Below are 14,475 nucleotides of genomic sequence, written 5' to 3' on the forward strand. Positions count from 1 at the left end.
AATCATTGGTGGATAATTTATACCAAATTATCATCAACTATAAGTGTTATTATTCAAGTTACGTAAGTAATATAACCTTTAGACTGTGTATTCCAAATTGAGGTTTGAAGCAGTTTTGGGCAAATGCCTTTTGTTTTTACCTGGATTGCATAAGAATAAATGAACTAAATCATTTATCATTCACCTAGCTGTAAACTTGTATATCCTTGAACGTTTTTGAGTATTTCAAGTGAATTTTTAGGTAGTGAATTTTATTTACTGTACAAATTATCTGAAAATAATACTGTCATGGGAGTGTAATAACCAAAATAAAAATATTAACAATGGAATTATTTTCTTTTATTATATTAGTTAAAATTGACAAAAGCCACTGGAAACTATTGGTTCTGTCTTCTGTGAGAGATTCTGGAAAATCTCAAACCCCCCCCCCCCCTATCACACCAACCCAGGGTACAAATCATACATATGATCATATCTTATATCAATAAGTTCTTAAAATAGCTGTATCACACAGCTACATTGTTAAATTGAATAAATACTGTGTAAGAGTGGAGTTTTAGTTTTCTAGCAACCTCCTACATTCAGATTGAACTTTTATCGAAATTCAGTTATTTCTCTCGAATGCTTATTCAAAAGTATGAAGCTTGATTTATTCATCGATAAGCAGTTTCCGTTCATAATAAGTGCGTTGCCCAGTTACTAGTGACATCTCCATCAGGATCAAATCGAAGAGTTGTACCCAGCATCTATTGTCATCTACCGACAAAATTCTAAAATGTTATTCCGAATTGGTAACCGATCTAGAAAGAGTATGCGGAGCTTGAGAATGTCGATAGACATGGATATAAACCACCTTGTAACTACAGCCATCTACTGGTAGCATTTATAAGTACATCATCACGAACCAATCAGGAGAAAATAGGCGGAACTTGAAAGTGTCTGCAGGACTGGTTCGTTACTATTAGAAATCCATACGAACGTCTTTTTATCATTTTTCCATGATTTTTGTTGCATCGTGATTGCATGGAAACTCTATGGCTGTGCTTCTTAGAATCTATTTTTTGTCAGTAGCTTTATCTTGTATTCAAGAGTTCCTCTATCATTTAACTTGACTAATTACTATTTCAATTTATAATTCATAGAAATTTTCTGGTATCTATAATTATCTCCAACTTCCTGCTATAGGAAAAAGCCAACATGAAAAAAAGTGAAATAGAATTATATGTTGAATTAATTGAATATTATGTAGTATTCTAATAGATCATGATCGATCACTCTTGAAATTTATCAAGAGATACGAAATCTAGTGGTCGAGTTGATCACAACAATAAGTTTCAGTAAATATTATCCCAGATCCCCCTTTGAAAAAGGCTTTCATTCTTTATTGTAATACAAATAACTCGTCATAGGATTAAGCATTTTATCAGATGATCTTGAATTATTTAAGGTCCGGTTACTGCTCCTACACAACCTCAACTTAAAATTCTCTTAATCCCTACGTTTTATTATTTTGATTGTCATGTCTTATCTTCATCAATTTTTTTCGTTTCTGATTTGCATAAATCCGTTGAAAAGTTTGAACCCGTTAATAACCGCTACCGAATGATTCAATGAATCTCGAAGTGGATAACAAGCTGTTTAATCCTCTTAATGGATGGTTTATTCGGAGAAAAGGTATGTCTGTATTTCAGATAGTATACGAGTAAATAGTAGAATTCTTGTCTTTGGAATCTAAAATATTATTCCTTTCACTAGAATTTCAATGTTATTTCCATTAATCTCAACTGGATAATAATCTATTCTTCAAAGCACACTTTTTTATGTCAGTAGAGCTTTTTGTACATTAATTGATTCTTTCAATTTATTATGCTATCAATATGTGTAATAAATTCATTAATGGCTTATTAGAATGCTTTAATGACGTATTAAAAGATCATTAATGTATGATGTACCTGACCATTATTTAAAAGAAGTTATACTGTACTGTATTGTTTAATATTTCGAAAAAACAGTCATAATATAATGTATGTTTTCATATTTTGTGATGAGCTGAACAATTGATTTTAAATTCAACATTATTAAAAAATATAATAATATGTGATCAAGTACCGGTACCTATCTGAAAAAATGAGACCAAAGTGAATGCCTCCCAAATAAAGCTTCGGTCATTTTTCATCCATTATTTTGAATTTCTGGATCATAAAAATTTGGCTGCATGTAATTCGAATATCAAATCATTTCTTTGTAATCTCTTTACTAAATTAATTCTGCAATCAAGAACCAGGATTCTCCAACCATAATAATCACAATGCTGAAGAGGAAAAACTGTTTTGTAAAACTGAATCAGAAGTACGGCATCCTGAGCATAATGCAAACATGAACCTAAAATGTTCTACATTTTTGTAGAAGTCTTCATTAAGATATTTTCCTATCTTATCTTCTCCTTCTTCTTACAAACAAGGATTAGGCTTATCAATTCGAATATTTTAATGAAAAATTCATCTTTTATTTTTTCGATAGCACATTTTACACTATTAGTCGAACATATCCATCTTCACATTAATATTGTTGTTAGGCTTGGTGTTTTCATTAGAATTCGAAACTAATGCAATTTAAAAATACTGAAGTATAATATCAGGTATCAGGTTTGGATGATTAAGAGTTATAATTGAAAAGCACATAGCCATACTGGGGTACATTTCAATCTTAGTGAAAAAGGACTCAATAAAAGCTGAATAATCATTGTTCTCTGTTTGGGTAGTGTATTGAGAAGTACATTTCAATCTTAGTGAAAAAGGAATCAATAAAAGCTGAATAATCATTGTTCTCTGTTTGGGTAGTGTATTGAGAAGTTTGATTGGGGTTGGCGAAATTGCTTATCTTTTCCAGTTTGATTGCGTGTACTTTATCAATTAAATGTGCAAGTGAGCAGATCTTGTGTCTGAGTGGAAAGTGATTGGCTCACTTTGGCTTGGATTGCGAAACAATAATAGATCGATTTGTGGTGAGATTGAGATCGTGTAGCCGGGTCCCATTCATTGGAGGTGCGTCTATTGTGAGACTCACTTCAATTTGGCAGTATCGGTTGAATGGGTAGCGTTGATTTCATTTGTAAGGGATGCTGATGGTTGAAAATGAATGTGAGTATAGTGCCTAGTGTTGCGTGAAATTGAAACTGAGCGGCGGCCTCAATTGCATTGCTTTCTTCGGCTACTGTAATCGACAGACTCTGGTTTACTGCGTCCTGTCACGGCATGCTAATTCGCGTAACGTATATATTTCCAAACCAATTTCTTGCTTACCTACATCAAATAGTAATGCATTTTTCAGTTCTCATTTCCGATGGAACTGTTGGATACAAATATAAATGAATGTTTGGATATCATTGTTTGGTTGCTAGAGAGTAGATACAAGCGACCACTACCATCCTCAAATCAAATAAGAAATTTCAAATCAGATATGCCTTGGAGTGATTCATTACTGTTTTGATACAGCGTCTATAGCAGAAGGCATTGAATATACTCATAGGAGTTTCAGAATGGTTTTGGGTTTTGTTTGAATGTTATATTTCAATCTCTCAGACTTTTGTAAGAGGAAAAAGGTAATGCAGCATGTTTGCAAGAATCGGAAGATATAATAGCAAGAGAAAGGAAAAGGAATTATTAGAGAAGATTAGTAGATATTAGGGAAGTGGAGGATTTCAATGTGAAGAAAAACTGGGTTAAAATCGAGAAAAAGTTCGTGAATCTAGTTATAGTTTAACTTATAAGCTTCATTCTAATTATTGGGATGTGACATACATGTACACAGACTGTATACTGGGTTGAATTTATAATATAGTGAGTTATTCTTTGTTGGAATATGTTCATTTTTGTTGGAATGAAGCTCGATCTGCTTTCTTTCTACAATTGAATCCAATAAAAATTTTAGCTGGGTAAAATCAGTTTTGAAAGGTTGTAACATAATACTAGAATGCTTCACTTCCAAGAACATTTTTGATCTAGCTTCATATACATCGTATTCGGACATAAGAAGCTTTGAATCATTATTGATCATTTTTATTTTGTTATTGCTGATGATGCCCACATGAGCTTTTTCTTGTGCGTAGGTAATAGAAGTGCTGGTGAATTGATGAGATGGTCGACGTCCATGCCATCGGCGGGATTCGAACCCACGAATCAGACGGTGCTAACAGTCAGAAGTTAGTAACGCTCCTTACCACTAGACCAACCCAGCCGACTGAATGATATTGTGCAAAATCATGAAGTCAAGGCATGATTTAAACCTGAAATGGATCTGTAAGATTTGTATAGTGCTGAGAACTTTTAAATAGCTATGAAACTGGATTTTATAAGCAGGTAGAAACTTTTCATGAATACCTTCTAAGTTACCATTAGATCCTGAGAATTGTTCAGCGGGAGTCAAAATGAAAATCACGAGTATAATGAAGAAATCATACCCAGACCGCAAGCCACGAAAAAGTTCATCTCTGGCCTGAATCCCCTAATTCATTTTTTTGGTTCGACCCTTTCTGACTCAGCTAAAGTGCCGCCTTTTCTGAACACTGAAGTGGTTTCTGTGCGCCGTGTGATTACCTCTTGGCTACCGCACTGCGCGGTCCAACTGAGGCTTAGTCACGCCCATTGTGGAGGATAGCATGTGTAGCACTTATTGCCAGCTATCATTCAACTATGGCTTCGATTGATTGGTGCAAGTAGAGGAGAGAATACTCAACGAGATCGAGCAGAAGGAGACAGAGGGTTAGTTAGTGTGAAGAAGTTGTGGATGGGTTGGAGTGGAGGATGAGGTGGAGAAAAATCTTTGACTTGCGAAATATGGTCTTGAGATGGAGTGATGCTAGGTTTTTGAGACCCAGGATCTACTGAACCCTGAGTCGTACTCATATGGATATAATTGATTTGCATTATATTGATTTATATTATTAATGGCATAAATAATAATAATAATTTTATTTCTCAATAAGCATTCATTACAAACACAACATTACTACAAGAAATAATTATTCTATTGAGAAGACACTCCCGAGAAAAATTCTATTTTGGGAGTTGCCATCAATGTCCATTTGTATAATTTATTTGATGCAATCAATTAAAAATAAATTAACTTAAACCATAAAATGTAAATATTCTAACGAAAGAGCTTACAGTCGTAATTTTTACAAAAGTTATTAATATTTGAATAAAAAATGAAAGTGAATGATGGAGACAGTGCTACCTTATGTCTAGTAGAATATTGTAGTGTAAAACTGAAAGTTTTTTTTTCAAGAGAATATGAAGAATGAGGTTATGACAATGAACATTAATCTATGTTGAAAATGAAAAGAGAGAGATGAATGATGAAAAGCGGCTCTGCCAGTTATTGTCAAAAACAAAAGCAAGCGTGAGAAAGAAAGAAAAGAAAATAGCTCGTTCCGTACCTTTCAAGCTTTTATTATTTAATTATAATTCTGTTTGTGTATTGTGGCTTATGGGTGCAATCTTAGCTTGTGAATTTAACTTTTTTTTTAAATAGGTCTTCGATCTCATCCATTGTTAACAGCCATTTTTTAATTTCTTTTTTGAGTTTTAGATAGCATGTTTGCTTTCTTGCCACGATTGGTATGTTGTTGAATATTTTAGGGGCTACATAGGAATAAAATCTACGAAAGCATTCTTTGTTTGGTTTTGGGGGAGTAGACTTCCCGCTGAACGGAGTCCACAAGTTTCCCGCCGTGGATTGACAAGGTGTCCACTCCTATTGTAAAAAGTTAGTAATACTTTATAGAAGTACAGGTATCTCAAAGGCAAAAGGCCCCATTCCCTGAACAGCGGCAGTGAACTTGTTAAGCGAGGTTTGTTTGCTATAGTGCGAATTATGTATTTTTGCCCAGTTAAGATTGGTTTTAAAACAGAAAAGTATGCACCTCCCCAAACCGTTATTCCGTATTGCAGCCTGCTCTCGACAAGTGCAAAATATAGCGTTCTCAGCAAGTGCTTAGGGCAGAGTTTGCGGATGAAATATAATTTTCTACATGTCACCCTTAACTCTTCTCTCAATTTTTGTATGTGGTGTGCCCAGCTGAGCTTGGAATCGATTATTACGCCTAAGTATTTTACAGACTCAGACTCCTCAATTCTGTCACAGTTGCAGTCTATGTCAAGATTTTTGCACTTATCGGTATGAGAGGGAATAGCTAGAGGTTGTGTGTTTTCTGCTTTAGATTTTAGTTGGAAGACGATAATTTTTGACTTTTTAGCGTTGATCTCGAGGGAGTTAATTTGAAACCACAGGTTCAAACGGCGTACATCGCTTGTAATCATTTGGGTCAGCTGAGTCTTAGTTTCAGCGCAGTAGCTCAGAGCTGTGTCATCAGCAAATGCTGTCAGCGATCCAATAAGGTTTCCTTCGCACAAATCATTTATATAGATCAGGAATAATTCGGCTGATAATCCTGATCCCTGCGGAACGCCACAGGATGAGTATCTCTTGGAGCTTAATGCGTCACCTACTCTCACTTGCTGCGATCTGTCCGCAAGGAAACTTGCAAACCATTTGTTACATACTCCCCTTATGCCGGTGTTATTCATTTTATTTATTAGAATTTTATGTTCTACTGTGTCATATGCCTTCCTTATATCAATAAATAAACTTGCACATTTTTTACTATTATTCACACCATTGTATATTTCTGACGTTAGTTTGAGCATAGCATCTTCAGTGTTACGTCCTTTCTGAAAACCGAATTGATTTTTACTGAAAAATTTATTCTTTGATAAGAAACTAACTAGCCTAACTCGTACCAGCCTTTCCAATAATTTGGCAAAAACTGACAAAAGTGCAATGGGTCTATAGTTGTTGGGGTTTTTTCTATCTCCTGATTTGAATAATGGTATGATTATTGCAGTTTTTAGTTGTGTAGGGTAAATACCAGAGCTCAGACTTAGATTATATAAATACGTCAGTACGTCAGCCAGGTGTTCTATCATACTCTTCAACAACTCAGCTCTAATATTGTCAAATCCAGGAGCTTTTCTTGATCTCATTGACATGGCTGTTGCTTTGACCTCTGAGACTGTAATAGGAAAAAAGACCATCGAACCTGGATATTTTACTTGTTGAGGAAATAGCTTGTCTACTAATTCTGAATTCCTTGGTTCCAGAGGGCCCTCCCCATCTAAAACATTTCTTGTGGATGATACTAGAGCAAAGTGTTTATTGAGTTCATCGGCAATTCCAACCTCGTCCTCGATCGCTTCCCCATTATTATTGACAATTTGCTTTATTTTCTTGTCGCTTTTATTTTCCCCGATTAATGAATTTAACAATTTCCAGCTATCTTTAGAGTTACCTCCCAAATTGTTAAATGTATCCTGAAAATATTTACTTTTGGAATCGTCTATATCAGCTTTTAATTTATCTCTGTATTGTTTGTAGTGATTATTTAATCTGATATTATGTGGTTGTTTTTTTGTTTTTTTATACAGTTTATTTTTTATTTCAACTCGATTTAGTAAATTGGAGGTCAGCCACGGTTTGTGTTCGTTTAATTTCCGCGCCTTTATGAGTTTATCAGAGCTAACAGCATTGATACAATCCTTAAAAATTTCGATAAACTGATTGAAAGCAAGGTCTACCTGTGATTGATTATAAACGCTAGTCCAGTCAACCTCTTGTAGCCTGATGGAAAGCGCTTGATAATCAATCTTCCTAATTTTCTTGTTATTCCTAGCCTGAGATAATGACTGATTTAGTCTATTTGTACATAGGTTAAGATATAATTCAATAGTGCAGTGGTCGGTAATTCCGTTATTGCAAACATTAGTTGTTGGATTGAAACTATTTTTAGTGGCTGTATATCTAAAGAAAAGGTGATCTATGCATGTATTTGATGTGTTAGAAATTCGTGTGGGCTCATTCACATATGACATGAATCCAAAGCTTGACATAATAAAGTTGTACTCTTCAGTTTGTATGTCATCTTCAAGAAGGTCGATATTTATATCACCGGTGAAGATAACATTTTCCTCATTTCCTAACGCTGATAGCAAAACTTTTATCTCATCAAAGAACAAATTCTTAGGTAATGAATGAAATCTATACAATGCAATGATGCTCAGTTTAACATTATCAATAGTGAGATTAACTTTCAAACCGTCTGCCGAAACTATTGTAATCTTATCAGCAGTAGCTACCACACTTTCGTCCAAGTACACAGCCACTCCACCTGCTCTATAGTTATCATTACAATTTGTGAAACATTTATAACCTCTTATTTGATACAAGTTAGATTCATCACTGTAAATCCAGGTTTCTGTTAATATTATGCAAGTAGGTTTTATAGTACACTTATTCACAAAAATGGAGAATAGTTCAAAATTTTCACGCAAACTTCTAATGTTTTGAATCAAGCATGAAATTATGCTATTATTATGAGTCATTCATAATGGAAAAATAGGGGTTCGACAATATGAGACCAGATAAATTAATGTAAATAAATTCATTGTTATTCATTAATTAATACACTTGATTCATCATTACCTGCATCAGTTAGATTGACGGATTCACCACGCTGTTTGCTTTTCGTTGTTTCCAGTTTATCTAGGTCATCAACTGTCTCAAGAGATATTACCGGTTTTCCATCACTTTTCCTCATGAGAATCTTTCCATTTCGTATCCATAGGTATTTGTACGCTTTTTCAGTTTTTGCAACTTTCGCCAGGGCTAACACTTTTCTTCTTTCTGGAGCGAGGCTCTCGTTCACGTACAGGGGAATGTCGGAAGGAAGATTTAAGTGACGGGTCGAAAAATCTCTCTTCACTCGGCGCCTTCGTAGAATTTCCTCTTTGTCAATTCTCCTTGTGAGTTTGATAATAATCGGCGGAGTTTTTTTTTGGTCGCGCGTTGGGAGGCGGTGACAATTGTCAATTTGCATATCCGTAAGCTCGTGTCCTAACGCCTTGCTCACAGATTTCACTACACCGATCAAGTCCTCGTTCTTTTCCTGTGGATAGTTGTGTAGCTCGAGGCAGTTGGAGCGCGTATACTGCTGAAGATCGGATACAGCTCGTTGTAGGTTATGATTTTGTTTTTTCATCTCAGTTTTTTCACACATCTTCCTTCTTGTTAACTATTTCACTTTATATTCTTTTGTACCCTCTGGGTGTACTGTCAAGATAATCATTCCAATTTTTTTCGCTCTTTGAAATGTGTCCAGTGTTTTTACATTGCAGTTAAGTAGTGTTTAACGAGGTTCCTCGATCAAAAAAATGTTGTTTCTTCTCATAGTTCCAAAACATGGATGAAAGTTTGTGCTGTAAAATAATGCTGGCCTCAATGTCATACAATAGATTATTCTAAATTCAAAAATCAGAAAATTTCTCGAATTAATGTACTGGAAAAAAATACAGTATGTCATGGATGAATTGATATTATAGATTCCAAATAATGTTTATTTGTTTTTCTGTGATTTACAATAAGGATTTGAGGGATTGATATTTATATTTCATTCATTCACTCGTCAATGGTTTGAATGTCACATCCCTATCACTATAACTATCACCATTATCTACATATTCCTAATCATGATCGAAATTAGATGTTAGTTGTGACTTGTGGGTGTGATGTGATTTGATAGCTCCGATGTTGGTCACGATCTTCGTATGACGATAATTATTGTTAAAAAGCCTGAAGAAAATGTCCCAATGCTTATTGAACACTCCAAAATGTTGATACTGTTGTTGTATATTGATATTCATTCATTAAGGGGAAATCTATTATATTTGAAAAAAGCTTCTCAGCAAACCATATAGTCACTAGCTCTCAAAAGAGACATGCCTGACAATTGAGATAGGACACCAGAGAAAGGTGCATTGGAGACTAGTCAATTACTCTCAACAAGTCGAAGTCTCTGGAACAAGATAACTGACAACAAAATATAAAGTAGCTTGGATGTAAATGGTTGCAACCAATCTGGGAATCGATCGCTAGTGTTTGGTCCATCATCAATTCACTGCACTCAATCAAAAACGTAACAGAAGGTTGGTTCCCGGCGTTATTTATCATTATAACAAGTCAATCAGTCAAGTTCTTTTTCGATTTTGTCTGTAGGGCAGCCTCATTAACTGAATAATCAGTAGGCACACTGCTTTTCTTGTTTGAGAAATGCATGCACGTTTAAACTGTCACCTGTGTGATGTGTAGAAGAAATTTATCGTGTCGGTGATGATGGAAATTAACAGGCAGACATCTTTGTTCGACTGCAAACCACAAAAACGGGCGTAATTGGCTACCCGCGGCTCTACACCACTATCAATCACTTTCTGGAGCAGAGCTGTTAAAATAATCAGGGTGAGATGAACCCTTTGCGGCCAGCCGGTCCTGCGATGCGAAGCTTGCTTTATTGGGTCGTTGAGTTTAAGGGTTGAGTTGAGAAAAAGGGTTTTTTACTACCGCATCTACGGTTTAACGAATCATCAGTTGAAGCATTCATTTAATTGGTGGCTGAGCGCTGAGGTGTGGAATGTGAGTCTCGAGACACACGGCTGTCCGCCATGATTAGGAGTTCGATGTTGAGGTAGTAGATATTATTCTTTTTTTATGAAACTCATTTATATTATTCAAAACCAAAAATTCTCAGTATCATAAATATGGTTAGTTGCTACTTGATAGTAATCAACCAAGTTTCGGTATTCGATATATGTAGCTGAATGATGATCTCCCAAGGTTTCTGTTCTAATACTATTTCCACATCCATAAAAATCACAAAAGAATTATATAGTACTCAATAGAATTATATAGTATAGTATTGAACCCGGTAACTAACTCTTTTAATAGCGTAGTGATATAGGACTATTACGACGTTTCAGACCACTCTGCTAGCCCTAAAATAATATTGTAAGAAAAAAGTGTGTCTCATACCCACATTATGAGAGAACAAAAGAATTCATGAAATGGAACCTTCAAGAGCAAATTGCATCAAGCTGTAAATGAGAGCAGGCAAAGAGGCAAAAAAACAGAAGAAACTAGAAGAGTATTCAATGAGAACTCTTAAATAATAACTCTCATAAGTGAACTGTTTCAAAACAAGAAGACACTTCAAAGAATGCCTGTCGATTAAGAGAAGGCTGGTTATGATGTAGCCATACGCAAGCGCCTAACAATATCCACCAGAAATCGTTTGAAAAGGAAATGAAAGAAAAAATTGTCCTGATCCGCAACATAAACTTTTGAACGCTTCTATTCATATTGAAAATGAATTTTTTATGCAGAACGGAAACGATCGTAAATATCAAGTCTTCAATAATCGTTGTGAACGATTTTCCCAAGCCGGCAAAGTCTCTTTGAAAACTTCAATTTTTAGCTTTCAAAACCTATGTTTAGTTGCGTGAATTTCAAACCATGCTCCAGACACTCCGAAACACTGTAATTTTGTTGAATAGCCTGCTGCACTTACAGAAAAACATTTCAAACAGTTTGTTGGAAAAAAATGCTGAGAAGTTCACCAGGTTATGCGGGAATTACGAATTACCATCTTGTAGGAATATTTTCAGTTATAGACTAGAACACCTGCGCGTGCAAAATAATGTGTTTTTCTTGTTTGTATTCCAATACTAGCTTACCCGGCGAACTTCGTACCGCCAAAAAGTCAATGTATCTCATATCACATTTGACTTTATTTGGTGAATCATGAAATTTATCTGACAATCAATATTTTCATCTACATCTCAATACGGACTTCCTATGTGCTTAGTCATGCAGCATTTATTATTCCGACGTTGCAACATATTCTCGATCAATTGATAGTAATATCTTTCAGTAAAGTGTTGAATTAAAAAAATATATACCGGTAGGTTAATCAGCTTAAACCATTCCCAATATTCACACAACATATTCCCAAATTATCATGCCGTTCTGTCACGTAGTTTTCGAGTCTATAGGGAACAAACAAACACACAAACAGACATTCATTTATATATATATATATATATATTATATATATATATATATATATATATATATATATAGATTATTGTACTTTTGAAGTTCACTTTCCTACCAGCCTCTCATCCCCATCAAATATTTTTTTTCATTGGAAAGTGATCTACCAATGTTATTACCTAGGATGTGTTTTTCAATGTACTAAAATAAGAAGAGAGTATAGAATCAGAAACAAACGATTATCTAGAGACTAAGAATTATACTGTTCTCTCTAATGGATTGTAAAGGTGCGTACAGACTTTCGCTCTGCTCCGCAATCGAACGTCACTCGAGCAGATCGATTGATGATTGACCGGGGAGCAAGAGTGGAACACGAGAAGAGCTAACATCTCCCGTAACGTTCATGATCGGAGCGATTGCGGAGCGAGTGCGGGGCGTGTTGGAGGCGCGTATATCTGTACGCACCTTAAGAACTACATTCTATATTCTCTGGTACTTAGCCACGGTTGCACAAAATCCAAGGCCAAGGCCTCTTTGATAAGACGGCTTCTCTGATTGGTTCTCGTAGTATTAATCACGATTAAAAATTACCGACTTTTGTGCAACCAGCACTAGTCTTTCACTGTCTTGAGCATGTAATTCTCCTCCAAGTTGAATGCTAGATTAATTATTATTCCTAGAATATGTTATTGTAATACAATCAGTGTCTTAAACTAATATGACTCTCAAGTTACATTTCTCATTGAAACTCCCTTTTATGAACAAAATGATAAGGCCTACATCTGTACGTCTTGTAATGGGAACAAGTTTGCTAGATTGATTCTACGATGCGAAGAATTTCAAATCTGGAATCTAATATCATACTTTTATTGAGAAAATAGTTCTCTCAAATCTTTGTTAATTTCATTTATTATTAATGTTTTCTGTATAAAAGTAATTCAAAACTTTTATTCCAAAGTTATAAGAAACCGACTTGAACATTGTTAGGAATATTATCGGGGTACGTTTTCTCTAATCAACTTCATTACTGATTTTGTGAGTATCCCCATTCTTTGCAGCCGATCTTTGGTAGGCTTCTTTGAGATCTTAGTTAACATAGTTGGGTTGTAATATTAATCGCCCTCCAGTGTCCTATAGTTGGAAGATTTTGCTAAACCACAAACTAGTATCATACAACAAATCTAAGAACATAGTTCAGTTACAAGTGTTGTTGACAAAAAGTACACACTCACGTGTTTGTCTAATTTCGCCCGGTTTTAGACAAGAAATCTCCAGGAAATTCCGACGATACTATCAGTGATTTGAGAAGAGTTGTGAAAACACAGATGCTCACAGAATTTAAGCATTGTTTGACCGAGATTGTATCTGGAGTCTTGTTCTGTACCACAACAATACACGGCTCCAAGAATTATCTTCTGCTTATTTTTTTCTTCCTGATGAAACCAGGTATGCGCATACGCTATCATGCACTAATACACGTATATATCAACCCGTATATCTGATAAGTGGAACGTAAATCTAATTTAATGATTGGACCGAGGAGAGTGAAAACAACCGATTTATTACTGTATTCGATCGGTATAAAGTTATCATCAGAGAATAAAGGCGCGTTTACGATCTCACTAAATTACCAGACTCCGAACACAAAAGCGAATCAAAACTGATCTTCGAGAATGAAGCAGACACGTTCGCAGTACATCTGATGATCACATAGATCGAATACGTTGACGTTTATCGGTAAATGCACTTCTGTGTCTTTGAAATCAAACCATAACTCAGAGTCACATGTCATGGAGCGTTCGTTTTCAATGGCCTATTCCTATCTTGGAACAGCTTGAGGAATTGAGATCTGCTCTAATGAAACAATAAGTTTTCATATGTCTTCAAAGTTCTATAAGATTATTCAATTAAATGTGCTTACAGTATGCTACATAGATGGTTCAACGTTTTTCTTAGATGTTCTTCTTATAGTTTGATTCTCTTTGGCTGTCAAGACAACGTTATATCGTCATCTTCCAAATAGGGCTGGGTAAACTGAGTTAATTGTTCAAGATCCAACCTGGTTTCACTTTTTTGTTATCTGTGTGATATGTGTTTATCAGTCAGTACCTATTCATACTTTATAATAATGTTGAATTCCATAGATTCTTTTAGTCTATCAGTAAAAAGTTGCAATTTTGCATTACAAATTTAAGTAGTACATAGTACTGTGAAATTTGAATATATATCTTCAATACAGACTATGTAAATTCATAATTGATTTGAAATCCTCAAGAGAAACGAGAAATATCTGTTCGGTTCGAATATTCACATAAATTCACATTCATAGAGAAGTAATGATTACATAGCTTAAAGCAAAGCAAAGATAGCATTCATTGTGAAGTAATGATCGTATTGGGATTCTCTCTATCTGCCCATCAAATCTATACTTATAAAATTCTTATCTCACTGACTCACTGATCACGATTTCTGGAAAACTACTGGATGGATTGCAACAAAAATTGAAATATAGCTTCCTTATACGTCCTAGGTGCTCAC

The 14,475-nt window shown here is 35.0% G+C and overlaps 2 protein-coding genes across 3 annotated transcripts in view; one reads left to right on the forward strand and one right to left on the reverse strand.

The window, feature by feature from the left end:
* The window catches only part of LOC111052918, a 158,739-nt gene that overhangs the window by 97,022 nt on the left and 47,242 nt on the right, over positions 1-14,475 (forward strand). The window lies entirely within an intron of this gene.
* On the reverse strand, positions 8,504-9,094 carry LOC120351996. The gene has a single exon (XM_039431386.1). The coding sequence runs from the start codon at positions 9,092-9,094 to the stop codon at positions 8,504-8,506; it is 591 nt and encodes a 196-aa protein (XP_039287320.1).

The sequence above is a fragment of the Nilaparvata lugens genome, chromosome 6 (genome assembly GCF_014356525.2).
Source record: "Nilaparvata lugens isolate BPH chromosome 6, ASM1435652v1, whole genome shotgun sequence".
Taxonomy (NCBI): domain Eukaryota; kingdom Metazoa; phylum Arthropoda; class Insecta; order Hemiptera; family Delphacidae; genus Nilaparvata; species Nilaparvata lugens.